The sequence below is a fragment of the Malaya genurostris genome, chromosome 1, assembly GCF_030247185.1.
Source record: "Malaya genurostris strain Urasoe2022 chromosome 1, Malgen_1.1, whole genome shotgun sequence".
NCBI lineage: Eukaryota > Metazoa > Arthropoda > Insecta > Diptera > Culicidae > Malaya > Malaya genurostris.
In genome coordinates, this window is record NC_080570.1 from 150,263,209 (window position 1) to 150,290,148 (window position 26,940).

At 38.6% G+C, this 26,940-nt stretch overlaps 1 protein-coding gene across 11 annotated transcripts in view; it reads left to right on the forward strand.

Moving 5' to 3' along the window:
• Positions 1 to 26,940, forward strand: part of LOC131426183 (disintegrin and metalloproteinase domain-containing protein 33) — a 1,149,595-nt gene that overhangs the window by 645,822 nt on the left and 476,833 nt on the right. For all 11 annotated transcript variants that reach the window (XM_058588702.1, XM_058588703.1, XM_058588711.1 and 8 more), the window contains exon 3: positions 24,302 to 24,352. In XM_058588702.1, coding sequence (XP_058444685.1) covers positions 24,302 to 24,352 — 51 coding nt within the window. The remainder of the gene's footprint in view (positions 1 to 24,301; positions 24,353 to 26,940) is intronic.

A 26,940-nucleotide genomic window follows, 5' to 3' on the forward strand; every position in this document is an offset into this window, starting at 1 on the left:
CATCGTCTTCGGTGCTCATATGACCAGTACGAAATTTTGCAAACCACTTACGAATTGTTGCTTCGCCCGGTGCAGAGTCTGGATAACACTCATCAAGCCATTTTTTGGTATCGGCGGCACTTTTTTTCATCAAAAAGTAGTGTTTCATCAAATCACGAAATTCCTTTTTTTCCATTTTTTTCACAATAGCAAAAGTAGCTTCACTAAAAATGCAATATCTCACAAACTAATAATCAGACAGCTGTCAAATTTATACACGTATCTTTTGAAGGTTGGTACTAACTGAAAATGGTAGGGATTTAATTCTAGTGGCGCCCTCTCATAGAAGCGATACGAACTTTTCAGCCGATCTGTTATACACGTAAAATTGATGATAGTTGTAGGGGATTTCCATATAGATGCCTCAAAACAAGATAATATTAAATTCATTGATTTCCGGAACAACTATATGAAGTTGGATATGAAATCTGCTCCTTCACAATCTAACTACTACCCTTGGAGGCACATGTATTGAACTCGCATTTGCTAGGAACGTCAATTTAGAAATCAGTATCACATCCACGGCCAACAGGCCAGCCTGGAAGTAGATGACGGAAGTTAGCGGCATCCATCGGAATTCGAGGTAAAAGGTTCCTTTCAGAGCCACCATTATTTTATTATAAAGAACTATACTGAACTAGTTACTTTAATGTAACGTATCTGAACTTTAGTTTAGGTGCATCGTTTCTAGTAGTGAAAAGGGGGAATTACTTGCATAATTCATACAATTGATCTACTAATTGATATTCGGACAGTTGTTTTCGCATTCACGACATCCAGTTATGTCTCTGACATTACCCACCCGCCTTTTTTTTCTCTTCGTTTTACCGTCAGCGATTTCCGCATCGGTTCTTCAAACTGTCTTCACACAAATATTAGTCAACCGCTATTCCCAAATTTCACTGTCATATGTCACTCCTGTTGGGTTAGCTCCAAGCAATAGTTCGAGGTAGCCCCGCATTCCACAGTGACGCGAAACCCGAACAACATACGGAACATCAACAGTTGGTTATTCCGGAACAAGATGCACGGGACACTCCGTCCGGAGTAGCGTCATAAATTGCGGTATGTTATCCTCGCATCCCGGCGCAAGCAGAATCGAATCGGAATAGACGGGATTAGAGGCGGGCGGGGTCGGTAATGTAGTTATAAATAAATGATCGTAGTGTCACACACCTGGGAAACGACGACGACGACGAGACGTTGGAATCGAATTCTGGCACTGGCACCGACCTGGGGGTTCCGAGTTTCATCATCCTCCGGGCTACAGTTGAAACGATGAGGAAAGCAAAAAAAACCCAGGTCTAAATAAATGGGATGGGAAGATGATGAACGATGTTGTTATGAGGGGCTTCCTGGTCCGGTGGGGAAGGACGAGGTCGAAGCTCGGTACGAGTGAAAGAACAGGAAATTCATTTCACGCCCAAATTATCGCCTTTCGATTAAGGTTACGACTGCGATGTTCATCTGTTTTGTGTATTTTTTATAACGTTTTTTTTTCGACTCCAGTAAGTATTCGCTTCCAGTGCAGGTAGACTTTCCAGGCGTGTCACGCGAAGTCAGGAGTGTGGGTGGGAGGAGGAAACCGTCCTTGTCGTAATCAAGATACGAGATATTTGAATACAAGCTCTGCCGCCGGTGCCTCGAACTAGATCCAGAGGCTGCCGATTGTGCAAGCGTGTCCTGATGAGTTGCCTGGGCCGTTGCTCATGTGACAGTAGGTATTTTCGTTCGAGGCCGATAAGTGACTTTCCCCTGCTTTCCACCAGATGGTTACCAACTGAAATCGGGGTTGTAGGGGCTGTTGTAGTAGAAGTAAATGGAGGTTCTCTCATGATTTTTTCCCACCGATGGGCCTTCGATCAAAACCAGTTTGCTTTTCAATATAATATTCATCCTGATGTCAACATGTGAGTGTGTGTGTTCGGCTCTGGGACATCACAGTAGGCTACATGAGGACTTGTTTTTTTTTCGCCCATGTCGTATCGATGGGTCGTCCCAGTTGCCATGAGGACCTGTGGAATGAAAACCGACCGAGGTTATGGGAACGGACAGGTTTTTTTTTATGGCTACGTGAGACCAAAAATAAACCAACCGACTGGTTTTTATGTTCGAATGATAAGTGAAACAATAGGGATCTTCAATTTAGATAAAACCTCTTCCATGCATGTATGAGTGCGTATTGAAAGTGAGTGAAGTAAAGCGATATCCATTCCACCCACCCACCTGACAGGTTGTGTTTTCACCCCCTTGCTTCCTCCAATAGATAGCTTGTGATCGTGTTCGAAGAAAAGGATATAACATTACTGGCAACGCACACCGGCGGCAAATCTAACTGGCACTACCGAAGTAATTCCGTTCTATATACGAAAAAGCTTTTTTTTGTGCCCCTTCCTCCCCCGTTCGTTTCGTCGTCGTCGTGATGGTTTTCAATCAAAATCAGATTGCTTCCCAATACAATATTCATCCTGATGTCAACATGTGTTCGGTGTTTTTTTCGGAGGCAGAGAGACACAGGGGGACTCGCAATTTTGCCACAACCGAGAATCGATGGACCGTGTTTCGGTTGCCACGAGCGCCTGATGGGGGGGGGGGGTCTTGACACGACGACAACAACTTCCCAGGCTGGTGGTGAATTTTTATTCGACAGTCGATGGATTTAGCTTGGAAACATTCGACAACATCAGATGGTTTTTTTCTCTTCGTATGAATGTTGAGTGAAACGATTCAATAAAAAAAAACTGAAAATGTAAAACTTGCGGTGAATGATTTGAACGACAGCGAGAGAGAAAGAGAGAGAGAGAGAACGATATTTTTCGGGGGCTTCGCCTTAATTAATTTACACCCAGGTGCACGTCTGTTGCAATGCCGCATGTTGGGGGACTTAATTTAGGTCATGCATTTTTTTTTCGCTAGAAATGTGGTTGCCCTGATAAACCTTCGTTTGAAACATAAAATGTAAACCCATTGTAAAGACGATGGATGGGTAATGTCAGTGACAAAACTCGATGCCACCAAAAAGGGATAAATCTGAAACGTTTCCTCCAATCATCGATAATCGTTCTAATACATGGATCAATAAGTCCAGAGACTAAAACAGAGATGGCGCTCGTAGTAAACCAGTAACCACGTCTTTCTAGAGTACTAACCTTTGCTTGAAACGGGTCAAAATTTTAAGTCGATCCGACCAGAAACAGCTGAGTTATCGAGGTTGGAGTAAAGTCGTTTTGTAGTTTGTTTAAAAAATGGGTAAAAACACCGTGCAAGCGAAACAATGGATTGAAAAATGTTATCCGGACTCTTGTCCATCAAAAGCAACGATTTGTCGGTGGTTCGCCGAGTTTAAACGTGGTCGTACCGACACAAATGACGCGGAACGCTCGGGTAGACCTGTGGAAGCCGTTACAGCGGAAAATGTGAGTGAAGTGACAAAAATTATAATGAAAGATCGTAAAGTGAAGCTCCGTGAGATTGCTGAGATGACACAGATATCATATGGAAGTGTATTTACTATCCTTCATGGAAAATTGAGCATGAAAAAGGTTTTTTCCAAGTGGGTGCCGCGATTGCTTTCGATGGAACAAAATGCACCCTGCCACAAGTCGATGAAAACAATGGCGAAATTGAACGAATTGGGCTTTGATCTGCTTCCCCACCCCCCATACTCGCCAGATTTAGCCCCCAGTGACTACTGGCTCTTTGCTGATCTTAAAAAAATGCTCCAGGGAGAAGGATTTGGCACAAATGAGGAGGTCATCGCTGAAACTGAAGCTTATTTTGAAGCGAAAGATAATTTTTTTTTATAAACATGGTATTGAAAAATTGGAAAAACGTTGGAACCATTGTATCACCCTAAAAGGTGATTATGTTGAAGAATAAAAAAAATTGCAAAAAAAATGTTGTTTCCATTGTTAGTCTCGGGACTTATTGATCCATGTGTTAATTAGTTGATTTATTGTGTAAATTATGAAAGCTGTCACCTTCTCGATTCCAGAATTGTAACGAAGTACCTACACTAAAATGTGGCCTGAAAGGTTCAACCAGTGTGCAACCTGCAATTAAAGTACAAGAATTAAAATTGCTTCTGTGTAATGATTTCAAATAATGTCCAAAAATTGCTGAGATGTATTCAAAATAGATACAAAAAAACAGGAATTATTTTGCTTCAATGGTTATACGAAGAAAAAAAACCCAAATCACCCTAGCTGACCGCTTTAAATTCTGTCCACTTTTCGTTCAGTATGATTACGTACAAAAACGAGAATCAGAGGCAAGTACTGGAGACGTATTTAGTGAAAAAGGTGTCCAATCGTGCATAAATTTCCTAATACCATAATGGACGACGATACATACAAGACGACTATACCGCAATGCGAACGAACACCGCTGCTGAGAATTACAAAGAAGGTATCCATATTCCCGAAAAAGTATTTGATTTGGCAGGCCATTTGTAGTTGTGGTCAAAAATCTAAAAATTTCGTTGCTATCAGCACTATCGCAATTTGTACACATCCTACGAAAAAAAGAGCTGCAAAAGTGATTGCTTCCATTCAGCGGAAGCCACGACTCTTTGTACAGCTCTGTTTTGGTCGGATTTGGCATCTTGTCACTAGGCGAAATCTAAAGAGCTGGAATCGTATAACGTTGCCAATGCAACAAACTGTACGGTACTTTACTCGGCAGAGAAGAACTGGGCTTTAATTGAGCGGAAACTCTTTGAAACTTAAACTTAAATGATCTCAAGAGAAATTGTCGAGTTGTCAACGCAGACGTATCGGAGAATATCACACGGAACCTAATGGCGGATATACCACAGAAAGTTCGATTTTACAGGAAGAAGTGTTAATATCTTTGTTAACTGTTTTCAAAGAAAAAAATAAATATCAAAATTCTAGAAAATGGTTGGAAAAATTATAAAAACGCCAAAAAAATTCCAAATATTACAAACATAACCAACATTGGGGGACGGATGTAGTATGATCGGTTAGTCGATGCCTTATCAAACAGCCTACCTGGGTTCGATTACCGAACACCGCACATAGAGTCCGAAAGCATTCCTGACTTTATGCGTAAATTGAGGGCCCAGTGTGATTAATTGATATTTAGAATTTTTGCACGAATGTGATAAAGCCTGTCCAGACACTTTTCTTTCAGTGTAGATTTGCAACTATTTCGCGAATCGCTAAACGTTCCATCTGAAATTCTAAACATTATTTCTTGCACAAAATTTCACTGCCAAAAGTCTTACTAAGGAGCTTTGGACCTAACTGTGGCACATTTTTTTGCACCATAATGGACACGACGAAACATACATGCTCGAAAACTTTGAACAGCTTCCGGGTCGTCTGGCTTTTATACCGCAATGCAAACGAACGCAGTTGCCGAGAATTTGTGTTGTCCATATTTCCGAGGAAGTATTCAATTTGGCAGGTCATATGTACGATTTATTAATTTTTAGTTTGACGTAAAGACGCCATGACTAAGTTCAGTTTTTGCAATGACTGAGCGGAAATATATATTGGAGAAGCCAAGTGAAAGAAAAACTAACAGAAAAGATGAATTTTTGGGAAAAGATACGCTCAGAGACAGGACTCGAACCTGCGTTCTTATGCATTCCGTGCATACGCGCTACCATTTCGCCACTCTGATCTTGCTTTAGCCACACTAAAACTCACAGACATAGTAGCAACGTACATCGAACATGGTCTACATCCTGGCCGTCACCCGACCGATACCTTACATCCAAACATCTTCTCTGTCCATCAAACACTAGTCCTTTATACCTATTTCTTCGATCAAGCATTGAGTAGGAGAGTGTATTTATTATCGCTTGTCACCTTCTTAATGGTAGCGCGTATGCACGGAATGCATAAGAACGCAGGTTCGAGTCCTGTCTCTGAGCGTATCTTTTTCCAAAAATTCATCTTTTCTGTTATTTTTTCTTTCACTTGGCTTCTCCAATATATATTTCCGCTCAGTCATTGCAAAAACTGAGGTCATATGTAGTTGTGGTCGAATTACTAGGTTACTTGGTACTATCAAAAACGTGTACGTGTACGAAGAAGAATTTCTGAAAAAGCGATTGCTACCACTACTCTCGACAGCTCTGTTTTGATCGGATTTGGCCTCTTGTCAATAGGCGAAATCTGAAATCCGGGAATGGCATAATGTACACGAGATTATTTTTTAGTATGCGTACGACTATTGTAATTTTTTGGAATAATTTTTTATTTGTTTTCGGCAAAATTTCCAACGTTTCAACAACCAATATAGTCTTCTTCAGGGATCGAACATTTTCCGTTCACTTGTCTGTGGTCTTTTTGTTGAACATAATATATTATTTTTCTTTTTGCACTCACTGACCGGCTCTTATTTTTTAATACTTGGCAATACTAGCTCAGTACAATATTTATAGACAATAGTGACGCTACCGATAGGGTAGATAAAAATTAGACCATTTTATTTATTTTCATTAAGCAGTCTAATTATTTTTCATTGAGATGATTTCTACACACCAGAGAACAAAATTTCGAACTTGACCAAGGAACAAATAGTAGCTTTGTAAATGAGCCTACGTTTGTTGAAATTACTTACGTCACTTAAACCATTTTAACTCCGGAGCCGAAACTGGCAGTGAAGCAGCAGTAGCTTTCAAACGAGCCGATTTTATTTGAAATTTGTTTTGCAACATCTGACGAAATAGAGCGGTGAGAAAAATCTGTGAATGATGCTTACCCACACAGAAATTTTTCGAATTCTATTCTTTCTATAGATATAGGCAAAAATTTGTTTATCATGTCATATTTTGTCATGTTCGGAATTCTTTCATATTTGAAGACAACGCCTGAATTTATACTGCAAAGAAAGCTATTAAAAACGAAAATACGCATGAAATATTATCCATAAATGTAAGGTGAGTTGCGCTTAAATTTCTCGAAATAATTATGTTGAACTGCTAATACCACCTCGTTTATCAAGACTACTGAAACGTAGACAATACAACTTCAGGAATCAGAACAAATTGGTTCAAATGGCACGTTCGCCTTGATATTTGGAGATTTGTGCCTTGTCATCAATTTGTTTTTAGCATCATTTTCCCGATATATAAGAGGGAAGGATTGAAAGGAAATGGTAAGGTTTGGACTAGGAGGATGGGAAAAATTGACGACACAAAAACACACAAAAGCAAAAGTAAATTCTGCACCCCTAAGGATCACATTTAGTGGAAGCAGAAGTAAATTCTGAATCTCTACGAGGTCCCGAACAGTCTGCTGTAAAACCTATTTAGGTTTGTTACTATGTGCGTTCTCTGTGATGAACGATGCACAGTTAATAAAACCTCCAACCCCCGAGAGGATTTAGAGATTTTACAAAAGCGACACCATTCTGCACTCCCGGAAGAACGATTCGCAGTATGTACGAGCAGAAGTAAATTCGGTTCCCCATAAAGGATGCCAAACAATCTGCTAAACCTTTTTTAAGGTGAATACAGAAAGGATTCATTCACTTCAGGAAGAACGATGAACCCTTCTGACTATAGCTCCTTACCACATGGGGTGAGAAATGAGAAAACATCCTTTAATTGTAGCTCCGAATACACATACTCAACCATGTATGGAAAACCAAAAACCCGGTAGTAGTTGCGTCAATGCGGGACAGCTACATTGATATGTAAGATGATATGAAGTACCGTAATCGCATTCACATTTGAAATGCTGTGGTCTTCAATTTGAGTTCGACATGCGATCACTAGATTCGACCGTGAGTCATTCGAACTGAGTGCTTTTAAGGTTGCTTGACTGTCGGAACAAAAATAAATTCGTTTACCACAGATCCTCTGCTGAAGTGCTGATTGTACTCTACACAGAATTGCGTAGATTTCTGCTTCGAACACAGTACAGTATCATTTCACGACAGTAGACACCAGCACCAGCACGACCAGTCAACAGAGAACCGTCCGTATAACAAACTATGTGTTCATCAAGTTATCGTTCCAGACAACCAGACAACGTAGACAATACAACTTAGTGAACAAAGTAGGCCGTTACCGAAATGAGCCAATCCGAAAGACAAAGTCAATCAGCATTGATTTCAAACGCCATAAAAATAGACCTACAGTATCGAATGATATTGAAATTTTACTCAAGAAACCATGAACTTCAACGTGGAGGATGTGTTAGAGATACAATTAAACAAAACCTATGGTTCGGTGTATGTTCAGTTTCTACTACGAATCGGAAGCTTCTCTTTAAGGTGCTGTTGAGAACGATAAAGGCTAACCCAGGCTGTGTGGTTTAAGATATCGTTCAGAAAATGCAATATCAGTACCGTCCTAGAAAATTTGTCTGCGTGAAATATTTCGCTCTTTTCGATGCTGTATCTAAAAAGTTCAAGTTCACTATGATCGAAAAATTCACAAGAAAACTTCTGATCTAGCAAGCTCTTTGCAACTGCGGTTGAAATATACTGGTTTCTCGTGCTAGACAAGCCTATGGAATCCTTAATTTGCAAGCAGAAGTGTCTGAAAAAGCATACTCTACCGTACATTGAAGCTCACAACGGATCTGCGAAGTTTTGGACTGATTTGGCATGCTGTCACTACTGCGGAGAAGTGCTGCAAAGTTTGGATTTTTTCGGAAAGGGCATCAATCCACCCAATTGCCTCAATTTCGCTCAAGAATGAGTAGAAAGATGGCTCGGGATGCTACAGGGACGAACGATGAGATGGTGGAACAAAACTAACTAATTGAGTGCCCAAAACACGATAGGTGGAAGGTAAAGGCAAAATTCGAAATTTCAACATCATCAAATGGGAATAATTTGTTTTATTTGTTTTTTTCTTTTAAAGTGAAATAACTTAATTTAATTCAAGTACTCAGCATTGTTATTTCAATGCCAGGGCTCCGAGATAAATCTGTTTTTTTTTGTGTCCAGATTTTGAATGAATCAAGCTCTAGTACCGTCAGAAGTAAATCATCATGATATCTGATGCAATACAAAATACAAACTTTTAATATTACGAAGTTTAACAACGTTATCCGATTGCAATAAATTTTTTGTTTTTTTTTTAAGGAAAAACTTAAAACATATCAAACGCTAAATGGACCGAAGTGCTAAGCTTTCTAATGATCCAAATAGTCGATAGCCGGGTTGCAATTTTCGTCCTTTAGTGTTCCAAATTCCGTTTAAAATTCCATGAGCTTCAGTTTTTTAAATTCAAGTATCTTTTGTTTTGACAAGCCTTCTTATGAAATCAGTTATGTGCTATTCGACTGTAAATACTGGACCTAAACTGCTATAGAGCAGTTCGGTATTGAAATTGTTTTGTTCCGACAAAGCACGCCTTTTCCCGCATCATCGACGAACAAAAAATAAAAATAAAACAATGCGCAACTGTTTTTATCGAACTAATAAATGCGCATTATTGTTTTCTGTCGAAATCAAACTTTTTGCTAGAAGTGAAATTTTCCACCGGTGGTATGCTCAACAGTTGCAACAATAATTTCCCTCGTCAATAATATCTCATTTCCATCCGACAAAAAGCAGAACAACCCCCACTCTGGAAATTAAACCCCAAAACTTAACATCTCTGGGAAAGTTAGCGGAAAACCGGAACAGACGATGGAAATTCCAACAAGCGATCCGGCGGAGGAAGGTAGGAGGCGATGTGAGGAAAAACAGGATCTGGGGCGATAACATTCGAAACGACAGGAAAACGAATTGCAATTTTATTCAGTCATTCATTTTGATGGTATTCCGTTTCGATCAATCCGATTGTTTGCAATCATCATCACCCAGGACTCGTCATGGGTTGGGTCGTGGGTTTTCCACCTAACTATACCCCAGTTCCCCTTCTCCCCTCCCCACGGGCCGGTAGCCACGAAACCGTCATCAGCATCCTAGCAATGATTATTATCATCTGTTTCGGTCGGGGACGATTCGCAAGGTTCGGAAACGTGATGATATATCGAACCGCTCTTACCATTGGGGTTGAGCTTTCAGGGTAACCATAAAATCCAAACCTAGTTCTGCAAGGGTTGCGTGGGGTCGAACGTACAACTTCGGGAGTATTTTCACTGGTAAAACGTTTCCGGATAGGTTGAAAAATACTTTGGGCTCAAATTTTTACATTTCGTCTCCGACTCATCCGTGCATTAGCAGTTTATGTTGAACAGCTAGCACCACCTACTGGTTCAACAGACAAAAGTTGATGCTATTTGAAGCTAGAATTTATTTCAAATGCCCGGCTTGGTGCGTTTCAGGCCCCGAACCCTCCGGAGCTCAAATTCATGGCTTGTTTTATGGAAAATCACTTACTGCCTTGTGTGTGTGTGTGTGTGTGAGTGTGACGAAATAAAACTGCCGATTGTTTGAAATTGAAACTAATTCAATCCGGGTCGTTGACATTTGTTCGAACGGAATAAGACTGGCGAATGGTGAGAATAAAATGTTAGGGTTATTTACAGTAGCAGCAGCAATGAAGGATTTGTGATCGATTGTGCAGCAAATTGGCAATCGGAAGTTATGGGTTGTTGCAAATTGCGACCGTAGACGATTGAGTTCCGGAATGGTATCATAATTGTAACGATACGATGTTTCGATGGGATCTTAATTTTACTCAATAAAAAGCATGACACTTACAGTCGATTTGCGTTGAATGAGTAAATAAACGATCTGCTCGTATATTTACGTTCTATTTTAGCCTAGCAAGGACCTATTCATTTGAGCTCCTTCATTTATTCAATTTTGTTAGGATTAAACGATGGAATGAAGCTTCCAACTCAATCCTGCTATGATATTGCTTCTTAGAGTAGAGTACGAGGTTCTTAAAAGCCAGAATATCGAGTGACTTGACGATTGTTGGTTGAACATTCAACAAATTGTGCATCGTAGAGAAGTTTTGCACCGGTACGATTACCGTACCTAATGTGCTTCTATTCGAGCAATTTTAGATCATACTTCAAACACTCCGATTTTTTATTAAACTTTGTACACATCTTCAGTATGGCAAACCCATAATTAAGCTCGAATATAGAGAACGATTCGACTCAATATGTTGGTTTGCTCGCTCACCTACTAATGCAGTGATGAGTCGAATTTGAATATAAAATTCGATTGCTTTGCACTTCTTATAGAACTGAATGTAGACTGCGCTATTCGTCTTATTTAACTGCAGTAAATGCACCTGTTTCAGATTTGGGTGTTTTTTTTTTTTCTTCGAAATAGGTTTCAATTTTTTTGTATCGATATAAGTCAAAGTAAAATCAACAACGACGTTAGTTTTCCGTACTGGCGATGGTTACTCTTGTCCTGTTTGGTTTCACTCACTTCGTCTCAAATCGGTCTTATGGTTCTCATACTGTAATGGTTTTTTATATTTCCATAGTTCCAGCCGCAGTCTTGAATGCAAACTGGCAAACCTATTTTTTGTGCGGATGGAGAAACCTATTTGACTCAAGACTTTATTTTTATAAGTTACACAATGCCATCGTTATTCGTGAACATTTGGCTAAAAACGAAACGAATACCATTCAGCAACAACCGAATTCACCTGACTTTTACAAAATAGGCATTTAAAGACAAGGAAATGGTCCTTTACGAATTTAGGTGAGTAATTAATTTCTGCTAAGTGCGCATTAGTAACTCCATATACATTACGATTCGCCTGCAATTTATGCGCGCATTAGCAGTTTATGTTGAACTACTAATCCCACCTCGCGGTTCAACATAAACCATCAAGCAGACGGATAGTTAAAGCTAATTGCAAAACACTTACTAAATCCTTTACTGAAGTTCCGAACTAAAAAAATGTGACGATTTTCTGATCGTCATCAGATAGAACACTGAGTCCTTTCTATGCGAGGGAGATACGTACTCCATAAAAAACACATAAATTTGAAAATTCACATTAAAAAATTCTCATAACTTTAAAAGTTCGCATACAAAAATAACAGCATATCTTTCAAAATTCGCATCAATAAGTCAGTTTAAAAAATTTACATGAAAACCGCATCATAAAAACCTCATCTAGCACTTATTAGCACTCTAAGCTAAATCGCGAGGTGGCATTAGCAGTTCAACATTAACTGCTAATAAGTCGAAAACGAAACATAAAAACTATGCTTATTGAAAATGATTTTGCAGACCAGAAATTGAAGAAATTTACAAGTCTGTGTGTGTATATGTATGTATGTATGTGTATATATGACAAATAATGTCACTCAATTTTCTCAGAGATGGCTGAACCAATTTCCGCAAACCTTAATTCAAATGAAAGGTCTTAAGGTCCTACACAAGTTTCATTTGGATCCGACTTTCGGTTTCGGAATTACAAGGAAATATGTGCAAACTTATTAAATAATGTGCACTAAATTTTCTCGGAAATTTCTTAACCAATTTTCACAAACTAAGAAGCAAATAATAGGGCTTAAAATTCTTTTAAAACCTCGAAAAGTTGATCTAGATCCGATTCCCGGTTCCGATATTAAAATTTTCAATTTCATGAGTATTTTTTCACAAGCGATAGCGAAACGAGGTGCACATTTTCATAAAACGTACTGCTAAATTTGTCTAGTTTGTAGTTCTTGTTAGTTAGTAAATATATAAACCTACCTTGTGGCTACCAGTCCTCGGTTTCCGCTTCTGAAAGCACCGATAATAGTGAAGAAAATCTCCACAAACGGACCTAACTTCGATTTCTCAGCAACGGTTAAGCTCATGATTTTCACGAATCATGATTCAAATTAAAGCTCTCATTGTCGTTAAATGTACTGTGCAATTTCATCCTAACCCGACTTTCGGTTCCGAAATTATAGGGCGATGAGTGTCAAAACATTCAAATCGTCATTCAAAATGACGATGCAAAACTAGTACGCGACGGTACGTGCTGCTTTGCTCCATTCGCAGCGTGCTTTGTTCAATTTTGTATGGCATGCAGGGTTGCCACATTAAAATTTTTATTTTTCTTTAATTCACTTTGTACCTACATGTTAGTGTTATTTTTTTTTTATTTGTTTAAGGACCTTTTAAGTATTCTATATCAATCGATACAGTTCATCAAGCTGAGCAATGTATGTGTTCATGCGTGTGTATGTGTGAGTATGTGTCAAAGTCACTCATAAAATAAAAAATCATCACAGAATCTTCCAGTTTTTTTAAAATAACTATTTATTGGAATATGAGTTAAAATTCAATTATTAAGATTTAAATTGGGTGTTCAGCCACAAGTGGTGACTTTTCAGCCCTATTATATATATGATTTGGTTGTTACCATAAGGACATCATTTGCTTCCGCAATTCTGAGATTTTTGTGTAGGGAAAATACTTGTATTGTGTAATGGGGAAAAGGAACTTATATACTAACTTACTAACTAATACAGAGAGCGAATCGATTCAATTGAAGATTGCATCGATTTTTGTCGGAATTTGCTTATAATATTATGTGACATTACATCAAATGGTTCTATATTTGTGAGTCTGTGTAACTCATTTGTACTAAACCAGGGAGGACGCTTCAAAATCATTTTCAGAATTTTATTCTGAATCCTTTGAAAAACGCTTCCTGGTGGAACAACAACTTGACCAAATTGGTACTGCATAAAGCATGGCTGGTCTGAAAATTTGTTTATAAATTAACAATTTGTTTTTTATACAAAGCTTAGAATTTCTGTTTATAAGAGGATATAAACATTCAATATATTTATTACACTTTGCCTGGATTCCTTCAATGTGATCCTTGAAAGTGAGTTTTTTGTCATACGTTAAACCTAAGTATTTAGCTTGATCAGACCATGTCAATTCCAAGCCATTCAATTTGATAATGTGATTATTGTTTGGTTTAAGAAAAGAAGCTCTTGGCTTATGAGGAAAGATAATTAATTGCGTTTTTGCTGCATTCGGTTTAATTTTCCATTTTGGCAAATAATCACTGAAAATATTTAAACTTCTTTGTAGGCGACTGCAGATCACTCTTATATTTGTACCTAAGGCTAACAGATTTGTGTCGTCACAGAATAGCGATTTCTGACAACCAACGGTAGATTTGGAAGATCAGAAGTGAAAATATTATACAAGATTGGAGCTACGCTCGAACCCTGCGGAACACCGGCTTGTACAGGTAGCAAGTCTGATTTACAATTCTGATAGCTAACCTCAATTAAATAGTTTTGAATGGCAAATATGCTCCAGCGATGAAATAAATTCCATGAATGGTTTTAGCTTCGATTCCCAAGCTTTCAATAACTTTAGTATTGAAAGAAGGTAGAATTCGATGTTTAATTTGCCGTTGGACAAAAATGGCAACTCCATCACCCATTCCAGTAAACCTGTCAAATCGATGAACCACATAATGTGGATTACTTTTCAATTTGACATTTGGTTTAAGAAAAGTTTCTGTCACAATGGCAATATGATTTTGTGAGCTTTGAGAAAATTATAAAATTCATCTTCACTCGATTTCAAAGATCGAGCATTCCAATTTAAAATATTCGAATAATTATTTAACATCACTGTTAAATTTTAAATTCATTATAATATTATTTGCAAATTGCCATCCGATTTGAAATTCTTCAAAACGTGATAAAGTCGAATTCATTCGGATGATCATTTGAAAAAATTGATCTTGTAGGTAGATCATTTTATTTTCAGTTATATCGCCTAAATCAACTTCATTTAAAGATTTTTAAAAAATTTTAATTTTTTTTTCATTTTTGTAGGTAGACTGCCATTAGAAGAAGATGATATGGCCGATCTATCTATTAATAAATTGTTTTCGTTAGAAGATGAACTGCAAGGCGGTCCTGTGTTTTGAAAGAATTAAGTGGTAGATTTCTACCTGTTATACTAGCAGAAATGACATTAGAAGAAGATGAGGTGGAGTAAAATCAGATTTTTTGTGAAATTGTTGTAGCTCGGAGACAGTAAGTTGTACAAAAATGTTGCCGAAGATGAAATAACTAACATCTTGTTGAAAAAAATCTGCTCTAAAGGACAGCCTAAAATAAAATGCATAAAAAAACTTCTTTTTGTTCAAATAATTTTGTTTTATACTTCAATTTGAAATCCACATTCGGTGGTAATTTAGTCAGTGAGAATTAAAAATTGAAGGAGTTTCTGCTGAAATCATTTTAAGCATTTTCAAATCCCTCTAAGCTCTTGATGAAGAAAATAGTTATTTGTAGAATAGAATACATTTCTGCAGATAAATGGTATTAAATTTATTCATAGTTACCTTCCTTCCTGAAAGTAGTCGGTAGCATAATGAGAGGCTGCTGATCAATTAAATCTAACGATATTGCGCCGATCACACCAAATTAAAAGTGCGGTCGAAGTTAAAGGGCGGTATCTTTGACCCACCAGAATATTATTGTATCGCTATTGACCTGTAACAAACTTCTAGTCTTTTGGGTTCATTAGTTTTTCAATTGCGTGAGCAGGGTTGCCAGTTTCACGGTTAATCGAAAACGTTGAAACAAAAAAAAATTTCTTATTTGCAATTTGCAATATTATCTTCAATACTACAATGTGCCGGGATTATTTGGGGAAATTATTTTTTTACTACGAAATGTTCATTCGTATGTTCCAGTAGTTTGTTCAATAATTTCGAACGGCTGTAGTGAGAATGTATTTCCGAATGTAGCGAACAGTGAACAGTAAAATTTACTCTGCGGCAATCAATTTTCGGTTTTTAAACTCATCGATAACCGGTTGTGTTTTATCCGTCGGAAATCAATTTCGAGCGAAACTCGTTGACCCGTCAACGCCTGATATACGGTAAAGGGTGTGTGTGTGTGTGTGTAAGAGTCTATTTGCACTGCGCAGAATATTTGCGTTGGCAAACATTGGACTCAATTAAATTGTTGTGAACCCCGTTGCGAATCGGTTGCGAATATGAATTCCGATAATGTTTTGATCAGTTCTTTCGAATTTGTTGACTTGGATTTCATATGTTGAAAATGGATAAGCCGAAAAAAAAACAGGATAATACGATATCCTTCCTTCGGCACAGTAACCAGCATCTTATTTACCTAACGGCGTTTCTCCGAATGTCACCTACACCAAGTGAAGCCAAGGGGGAGCTTAATGTGAGTAATTACCGTTTCCAGAACGAACCGAACGAGCTTGTGAGCTTGTGTACTTCGAGCTAATGAGGTCACATTTGCCGGCGAGGAAAAAAAATCTCCTCTAATCCTTCTCCGGCCATCGTCGTCAGACCTCGATGATGAAATAATTGGAGTGAAGTTACATTTCCGGCTAGGGGTTTGTGCTCAGGTTGTTTGTGCTGATGACCCAATTACCAGAAATTTATTAGCAGCATTTAGTTCTTAACCCGAGGCTGGAAATGCATCGGAAAATGTACTAAAAATGGTTGTGATGTTTTACCCCAGAAAGGTGGTGAATCGCTTTGAACTCTGAAGCTGATGATGATGGTTCCACATCCGGCCCGGCCACCCATTCAGGGAGGGTCAAAGGATGTTGGCTAATAATGGAAGAAAAGCTCGCGCAAACTGCTTGCCACTTCCATGGAACCGTGGAACCGGATGCTGAAGGCAACTTTTGCTCGCACGTTTCCGTGGAGCTGCTTATCACTACTACCGGGAGACATGCGAAACTACAAAGCTGAACTCGGGTGGAACTGCTCCTCTCCAGTGTGCGAGTGTGTAATTATAATGTTGCTCGTAATTAAAATATCAAGTTTGCCATTGAGGGCGAAGGCGAACTTTACTGGTAACGATGCAAAAACCGCCTGCCCGAGTTCCCGGGCATTGAATTCGCTTACCACCGATTTGAAAGGATGTAGAAAGACTGGACCCACTTGTATTATGCTGCTGCGAAAAGGAAAACATGGCATTTTAGAATGTGAAATGAAAATTATCAGCTGCAAACTTGATATGAAACTTTGAGTACTTTAGTAGATTACGAAATTTTGTGTACTTAGCAGTAAATTACACAGTTTCGAAAAACCACTACATTTTTACTCACGTCACTTGCGTCAAGTTTGCCCGCAACATCAAAAGTGCAATAAATCATTCACTGTAAACTCCGACACCGCGCGCTCCCTGGATACTACAAACGAAAATTTCAAACATTTTGAGTGCCCTAAAATCGATCCTCACCCATCGCATCGGTGGGTAGGAAAATCGTGCACCGCGGACCTTTAACCATGGCTCGTGACAAGCTCGACGGATGTCAGACTTTTCCAATTATTTACGGGGGTCTGCGACTGCGACGACGGAAAATCCCGGTTGTGTCACCAACACATCGGAATTTTCCGTTCCTGCCCCGCGTGTCTGTCGTCAATCTGCCGGAGATCAAATGGTGTGTTAAATGGAAAATTAAATAGTTTCACGGAAGAAACGGGTTCCATCTGCGTTGGACGGGTGGCAAATTGGTTCCGGTCTCGGCGGGGGATTTCAATCCGCGACTTTGAACCTTAAATTCTGCCCGGTCCCCTTACGGTGGTGGTACCGGTCGTTCTAGCCGTTTAGATGCTGTTGATTTTCGGGGATGAAGACATTTCCGGTGCCCTGCGAAATCAAAGTAACGGGGAAAACCCGTTGCGTTCGGTCTATTGCAGGAAAATTGATAAAGTTTAGTGGTTGGGGTTGATTTATTAAATTCCCAGGTAAAACATATTAATTTAGGGAAATTGCACACTGTGACAAAGTCAAAAATTGCTTTTTGAGAATGTTTTGCGAATATTAAAATTATAAATCTCACATTCTTCACGCCTGCAGGTGGCATAACAGTTCAATATAAACTGTTAGGCACTGACGAGTCTAAGACGAAACGTAAAGATAAAGTCAATAAATGCGTACTTCCGCTAGAAAACAATGAAATAAAAAAAAAAATTGCGAGAAAGACTGTCTAGTTCCTGTAGAATGGAGAAGGTTCTGAAGAAGCTTGTAAAACTCATATTATCGATCATTTCGATCCATATTCAAAATATTCCAGCAAAAAATGACGGGCGGGTAATGTCAGAGACATGACCGGATGGAGTGGAAACGAATTATTCCTTAAGTATTGTCAAGATTTTTAAGGAATAGCAGTTTTCAAGAAATTTAGTTTAAACGGCAGTCGTCAACCGGAAGTCCGGAAGTAAGCCATCTTGTAATTCAAACATTGTTTTTCGGTATATTCTTATAAAATCCGTTCCGAAAATACGTATACTCTAAAGGATCACAAGGAATTTTTTTCACAACTGTCATTTTTCCGTATCTACTCATCAAATCAAAATCCGTTCCTACCTCCCATTATGTTTTTAAGTAGTATCAATAAACCGGAAGTCGCCATCTTGGGTTATGAATCGACTTCAAACGTCGATTTTCGGCATCTGCAAATGGAATCCGTTACAAAAATATTCATATTTTGATCGTTTTCAAGGAATATCAATAAACCGGAAGTGTTGCCATCTTATAATTTGAATCGATCTCAAACATCGTTTTCCGGTGTTCACTCATCAAATCTGATTCCAAAAAACTCCAAAGTCCAAATTGGAATGAATTTCAAGGAATATCTTTAAACCGGAATTCGTCATCTTGGATTTCGAAATGACCTCAAATGTCTTTCCGGCATCTGTTCATCAAACAGTATGCGAAAATATCCAAATAATGAGGAAAAATACTTAAACCGGAAGTCGCCATGATGGAATTTGAAATAACTTCAAATCTCATTTTTCGGCATTTGTTTCTCCAATCTCTTCGGAAAATACTTCTCTTGTATCTACTCATAAAATCTGTTTCGAGAAAAAAAAAAATTTCGATATAACAAAAATCGCCATCTTGGATTTAAAAACAATCTTGAAGGTAGTTGTCTGGTACTCATAAAACTCGTTTTGAAAATACTTATATTGTGATCGTTTGTAAAAAATATCGAAGAACCGGTTATGGCCATTATAAACACCATTTTCTAATATCTAGTCATCAAATCTGATCCGAAGAAGATTTGTACTACTACTATTATTTCTTTTCAATCAATATCATTAAACCGGATGTTGTCATATTGGATTTTGAGATGACTTCAAATGACCTTTTCCGGCATGCATTCATAAAATCCGTTCCGAAAATATTCATATTGCCTAGACTCTAAGAATATTGAGCCGAAAGTCACCATCTTGGATTTCGCATCGACCTCAAATGTCGTTTCCCGGCAGGTATTCATCAAACACGTTGCAAAAATACTCATATTAAGAGGGTTTTTCAGGAAAATGCCTAAACCGGAAGTCGTCATCTTGAATTTAAAAAAAAACCTCAAATTGAGCGGATACTCATCAAATCCATTCCAAAAATACTTATATTATAAGGGTTTCTAAGGAATATCGTTAAACCGGAAGTCGCCGAAAATTCTTTGATGTGAAGAAGCAGTTGAACTTGGAATCACCCAGGTCGGAACGAAACTCTCAAATGGATCTGGTTTTATCATATTGCTGGATCTGGACCCAGCGTTGAAGTGAGCGTCGTAGGAGTCGAAAATTATTCGTAGGAGTCGAAAATTCATCTTAGCAAATGCGTGGTCGATCAATGAAAACAAAAAAATATAGTCAATGGGGGCCAAATCTGGTAAACAGGGTGGAGGGGGTAGCAGCTCCCAGTCAAGCGCCTCCAAGTTGTACCCTGAACCGGTTTCGCTTTGTGTGCAGGTGCACTGTCGTGTAACAGAATTGCTTCACCATGTCTTCTAGCCGATTCTGACTGGTTTTCGACCAATTCATGGTTCAAAAATCATTTTTCATCTTTTTTTTACTAAGCACCTTTTATCAGGCTGATCATTCTGGTCCGATTTTTCATCATTAAAATAAACTCATTTTGCATTCGATGAAAAACTGATTTACTTTTCTGTCTATGAAACACAAGTGTTTTTTTTTTTATTTTCAATCTGTTTTTTCATTCAATTAATGCGGCACCCATTGTCCACACTTTTGCACTTCCCAATATACCGAAATATGATAGGTCTTTGTACCAGACCAGGATCTGGACTAAGACCAATAATATGGAAAGTCTAGGTCCCGGTTCAGGCCCAAGACTTGTATCAGACTTTAAAACTGGATAAGTTGTATGAGACGACCTTGTCCAGGTTCAAATCCATGGAAGAAATCGGGACCAGAACCAGAATTCAGGGCCGGGGATTTTGCAACTGAATTTTGAAAACAAATCATAGAACTGAATTCTGGACCTAGACTCTAAAACTGAGCTCTAAACCTGAGTTCTGGTACAGAATTCAGAACCTGAATTCTGAAGAAAATTTCTGATTCTGGTCATGGTCCAAGGTCCAAAAGCCTAGTCGAAAATTAAGATCCAGAACATCATTTCTAGAACTGGAACGAATTCTAGATCTGGATCTAGGAACTAGATAATTCTGGAACTAAATTTTGCAATTGAATTTTTTGAACTGAATCGTGGTGTTGGATTCTAGTGAAAACTTGAATAACAGTTTCCGATTCCAGGTTAAGAATTCACGCCCAGAACTAAGTTGCAGTCCTGGGTATGAATTTTGAAACTCAATTCTGAAACTGCATTCTGGTCTGAACTTGATATTTTGTTCCAGAATTCTGGTTAAGAATTCAGTCCGAGGCCTACAGTTCAATTTTAGTATTCAGGATCAATTACGGAGCAGGAACTGAGTTTTGGAACTAGAATTGAAATCTGGAACAGAATTCGGGAAAAGAGAATCGGAACTCGAAAGAGAAGTCTTAGTCTAAAATCATATTCAGTATTCAGTTCCAGAATTCTAACCCAGAAATACATAATTCAGATGCAGGAATCAGTTCAAGCTCTCAAAGTTCTGTATATAGGTTCATAATTTATTTATAGAATACTGGTCCTACGTTCTAGATCTGAATTTTGGAACTTACTTCGGAGACTGAAGTAGAATTCCGAAACACATTTCGAGAAGCGGATTTTGGACCTGGCATTGATTTTAGGAACTGAAGCTGTGATCTTAACCTGGATTCTGAAGTGTTATGGCCATTTCGCCGAAAGCCATTTTATCGAAAAAGTCATTTCTCCGATTGAGTCATTTCAGTAAGTCATTTCACTGAAAGAATCTTTTCACCGAAAGGGTCATTTCACTGATAGAGTCATTTCAGCAAATGTGTCTTTTCAGCGAAAGTCTGTTCAGTGAAAGTAATTTCACCGAAAGAGTCTTCTAAGCGAAAGAGTCATTTCACCGAAAGAGTCTTTTTACAGAAAGAATACTTTTATCGAAAAAGTCATTTCACCGAAAGAGTCATTTCGCAGAAAGAGTCATTTTACAAAATGTATCTTTTCAGCGAAAGTCTTTTCAGTGAAAGTAATTTCACCGAAAAAGTCTTCTCAGCGAAAGAGTCATTTCACCAAAAATTTTTTTTACAGGAAGAATTCTTTTATCGAAAAAGTCATTTCACCGAAAGAGTCATTTCACAGAAAGAGTCAATTCACAGAAAGAGTCATTACACCAAATGTGTCTTTTCAGCGAAAGTCTTTTCACCGAAAGAGTCTTTTTACAGAAAGAATTATTTTATCGAAAAAGTCATTTCACCGAAAGAGTCATTTCACAGAAAGAGTCATTTCACCGAAAGAGTCTTTTCAGCGAAAGTCTTTTCAGTGAAAGTAATTTCACCGAAAGAGTCTTCTCAGCGAAAGAGTCATTTCACCGAAAGAGTCTTTTCACAGAAAGAATAATTTTATCGAAAAAGTCATTTCACAGAAAGAGTCATTTCACCGAAAGAGTCTTTTCATTGAAAGAGTAATTTCACCGAAAGTCAATTCGCCGAAAGAGTTATTTCACTGAAAGAGTAATATCACCGAAAGAGACATTTCACCGAATGAGTTATTTCACCGAATGAGTCATTTCACCGAAAGAGTCATTTAATCAAAAGAGTTATTGCACCGAAAGAGTCATGTCACCAGAAGAGTCATTTCATCGAAAAAATCATTTCATTGAAAGTCATTTCATCGACAGAGTCATTTAACTTAAACAATCTCTTCACCGAAAGAGTTTTTTAACCGAAAGAGTTATTTCACCGAAAGACGTTTCGCCGATAGCCATTTTGCCGAATGCCTTATCATCTAACACCATTTCGCTAAAAGGATCATTCCCCCGACAAAGTCGTTTCACCTAAAGTATCATTTCACCGAAAGAATCATTTCATCGAAAGAGTCATTTCACTGAAATAGTTTTAACCGAAAGAGTGATTTTACTGAAAGAGTTATTTCACCGAAAAAGGCTTTTCGCCGAGTCATTTTACCGAAAGAGTCTTTTAACCGAAAGAGTCTTTTAACCGAAAGAGTCATTTCGCCGAAAGGGTCATTTCACCGAATGAGTCTCTTCACCGAAAGTCATTTAACCGAAAGTCATTTCACCGAATGTCATTTACCGGAAGAGTCATTTAATCGAATAGTACAATTGTTTTAATATCGCGTCAGAATTGATTTAAAATAAAGCAAAATGAACGATACAACTGTTCTCACCCGTTTTGTTCATTTAATTTAATCCGCGGTAAAAACAACTTCAGTGCACTCACAAATCAGTTTTATATCGAATTTCGTCATTTCTGAGTGAGCTTGATGGGTGAAGTCTATCCTTAATATACCTTCTGAAATTGCATTGAAAATGGTAGATTTGTTGAATAAAATGTAAAAAAAAATATGTCTATGTTACTTCTATTTTATAATTTCTTCAATTTTAAGTAATGAAATATTAGTAAGTGAATACTAATATTTCGTTTTATAATACCAAGATCGAGCATGTTGTAGTCCAAAAAATAACAAATTATTCGGAAATGAATTTTGAAACGTCTTTTCTCAACATGTCGATTTTACACATGGGACTGATATGCAACTATGAACAATACCAATGAACTAAATATAATTACCCCGAGCAAATATCGTATATCGATTCTTGGTAATTCGATTCTTCGGTGTCCGGATTTAATCTTTAACAGACTTTATCTCTTACTATTATCGCTCGACGGAACCGAGAAACCGTGGTGGCTCAAACGGTACAGAGCGTTTCGACGAATTTTGTCAATTACGGCGTGGGTTTCGAGTAATTTTTGTCTCAATTAGTAACAATAATATTTATTTTAGACTGTTATGAAAGCTTTTGTGGGTATGTTACGGCGTTTCGGTCTAGTTAACACAAATGACGTTTCGGTCCTTATCCTTAAAAAAGGTCCAATAAGAACCGAAACGTCGGAAGAAGCAAAAATTACAGAGGTTCTTGATTTTTTCTTCAAAAGACTGAAAATCCGTTACATAGCTTAAAAATCAATTGACAGCATTATTGTAAGTAGTTTTGTGCCATTAATAAATTATTTTTATTTCACTTTTGAGTAAAGAATACATGAATCTTCTTTTTTTTCTTTTTTTTTCAATCGAATTTTGGTGCCTTTTGTATATTGTTTGTATCTATGAGTGTTAAGTTTTAATCAGACTCAATTTTCTATATCATGGTAAAGGATGTTTCGTTTGCTGTACTTGTTCACGTTTCGTCTTCGACTCATCCGTGCGTTAGCAGTTCATATTGAACTGCTAGTGCGACTCAGCGGTTCAACTTTAATCAGCTAAGTCAACGTTTTTTTTCACTTCTAGCGAAAAACTACGCAAAGCTGCACACTAAAACTAATTATTTCCATTCGCGGTTTCAACAAAATGGTTTCAATTCCGCTATGAAAGCTCGGTTCTGCAAGAGTACGATAGCGTTCGCTATCGAACTAATTTCTCACGGGTACGATTAAAACTCATGCCGCTTTTTTTTGTTTTGGTTTGAAAACTCGAAATCATTCAAACTGCGCCCCATCAGAGCACTTTCCGCGGTACGGAAAGTGTTCATTTGAATATTTGTTGCTGTTGGTGGCACCAACCCCCGACTAATAATCTAGACAGCTCACGCCAAAGTCATAAATTTCTACACTTCATGGGGGTCGATAAACATTTCACGGGGGGCGCTTTCGTTTGCCACGATTCGAAAGAGCATTAAGTAGTCCAAAAAAAAAAACGTCAGCACCAACAAACCAACTCGAAAGTTAATAGGTTCTAATAAGGCTCTAGGATTTTTTTTTTGATATCAAAGCTTTCTGGCACAGAAACTGGCGTGTGGAGTCGTCACGTGACAAAATGCAAATGGAAATTGTTTTGATTTTTACCGAGCCGGTCGTAAAACCGCCGATCAACCGACATTTGGCCAATGTTGAATGACTTTCCCTGCCGTTCGTTCTACGAACAACGTTCACGTTTACAATCATTTGCTAACTTCTCTCTCTCTCTCTCTCTTCTTCTCGTTCCAGAAGCTGATTACACTCTAGATGACTCGTTTTGGAACGAGGAAAGTCCTGTCGGTAAGTTCGCCATTGTTGCCGCAAGTTCGTCATAAATATACCGCATACTTTTCTGCCCAACTCTCAGTTGACGAAGTAATGAACTTCGTCACCGTTCCCCAAACCCCTACACAAACCGTTGCTCCTAGCAGTTGAAAAACAAAGTCCCGGATAAGGCCGAAAGTTTTGCTCTGATTACACTAACCTCACAGCCGCGGTAAAATGTGCTGAACGAAGGAAAAACAAGAATAACTAATCCACAGAACGCTTTACGCTACAGTCGTTGGTTCGTTCGTTCGTTCGGTTGGTGAACTCTTGTTTCTTTTCTGCGAGGGGGGAACGTGTCGGCTGTCGAATATGGGGGGAAGGTGTAGCAAGCACCGGACCGGACCACTGATCCATAAAAATCTTCATTAACTGCCAGGCGCTTGTGCTTGTTGGATACGGTTTTCGGACAGCTTCAACCAACTTGCACACTGACACACAAACACACATACAAACAATGATGACGGCAGCTCCATCGGAGGACGCGCTGAGTATCGCTAATAAAATTTTCAAAGCATTTTAATAATGATGCACTGGAACGTGTTGCGAATGCTTGAGCGAACTAAACTGCACACACACTCTTCGGTGGTTTCGGGGTTCCCCCGTTTCGGAACCAGTGGAGGAGAAGGAGGAGTAATATGGGGGAGATGGATTCGCCTCTCCGATTATGATGATGAAAATGGTAGACCGGGCAGAGTTTTTATTACTCTTCCATCGCTTTTCATGCTGTATAATGAGCATTCCGGTTTCGACGAGAACTGTCTGCGCTGTGACGAGAAGAAACCGATTCCGATTCGAGGGTGGGTAATGTCAAAGTAGGACGAGATAAGAAAGGAAATCCGTTGGAAGGTGATTTCTGTTCGGGTGGGATTTGTTTGCTTTTTCAGACGTAACGGTTTTCTTTTTCATTCTTCGTCTTCTCGGTTTCTAGATAATGAAGATATCGAATATATTAGATGAATTGGAAATGATCGGTTTCTAAAATATTAAGGACTCTTTTTCTCACCTTTTTTATTGGTTTCCTTCATGACTATATTGAAATCGATTTTTGATTCCAACGGTAAAGAATTCCTTAATATTTATAACGTTTCGTCTTGGACTCATCTGTGCACTAGCAGTTCAAATTGAACTGACAAAGCCACTTAACAGTTCAACCGAAGCAACACTCAAAACCCTATTTCATTTGAAAACATTAAGGAAATCATTTAACAACCATTATCAGCCATCAAAACGTGAACTTACAAGTTCATCAAAGATTAAATTACTTCCGAATACATTCCCTCAGCATTGACCAAAATTTCCATAAACGTCCTTTCCCTCTCCGGCTCGGAGCTTATCCAAAATTACGACTTGCCCAAAATCCACTCCGGCTCGGAGTGAGCCCTAGCGATTGTCACCACTAAACCACATTAAAACATGCTCCGAACCCAACAACAACAACAAAAATCCCTCCGCTCCTTCATAATGCGTTACGGATTTTGGAAACAAATTGATAAACAAACCATGTCTTCCTGTGTCAAAGCACAAGTTAATCCGGTACCAAAAGAAAAAAAAAACTTTCGTATCCGTTGAGGGCTATGATTGAGAGCTGGTCCTCCCTTTTCATTCCGCTGCCACTCACCACCACTGAGACTTTGAACCGATCACGGTCCGAGGCAAATCCCTCCGGGGGTGGGTCGGCGTAGAGAATCTCCAATCCGAAAGGACCGACCACTGAACCGCTTTACGGAGGAAGTTTTTTTTTTGCTTCAAAACCAGTGGGACATCCGCCTACATCGATAAATAGCTTTTGTGTCTACACACTTAAACCATTCTCCGGCCGACCCGGGTTTCGGTTTGGTTCGGTTGATCGGCTAAACCTTCATGCTATCGATAGGTTAAGGGAAGTTCTGTGGCTTTATGTGGCACCCTTCCCAACGGAGACCGAAATTCACCGTAATCCTCTTCGGGAATCCAGTTCCCTGTGGCCTTCTGGAAGAATTTTCTGCCGTGAAACCGGAAGGTATAATCGATTTAATTCCGAACTGCTAGGATGATATACCAGATCTTTTTTACTAATACGGATTAATTTGCGGACTTTTGTCAAAGGGAAAATTCAATTATATCATGAAACTCGGTTTTTATATTGAAAAACTTGTTGAAAGTTTTTTTTGTTGGTTGCAAGAATGGCGAGAATGACGAGTATTTTACCCATCCACCCTGGTGCTCATTTACTCTACGATTCGTCTTCGACTTTTTAGTGTATAACAGTTTATGGTGAACTGTTTTTGCTACTTAGTAGCTCGACATAAACTACTTGCTACTTGCCGAACTATTTCGAAAACTTTTGTCAAATATTTGTTCACTTTCTCTGCACGCTACCAGGAAATTACTCTTTATCAGATATTTTTTACCCAATAGTAGAAGTGTTAGCAATAAGGAAAAATTTTTTTTTTTAGTGGGAGACGGGTATAGCGTGATGGGTAAGTCGATGCCTTTCACGCAGCCCACCTGGGTTCGATTCCCAACCCCGTCAGAAGCTTTTTCTGGCCCGAAGAGGTGAATGACCTCAAGGTTAAAACCTC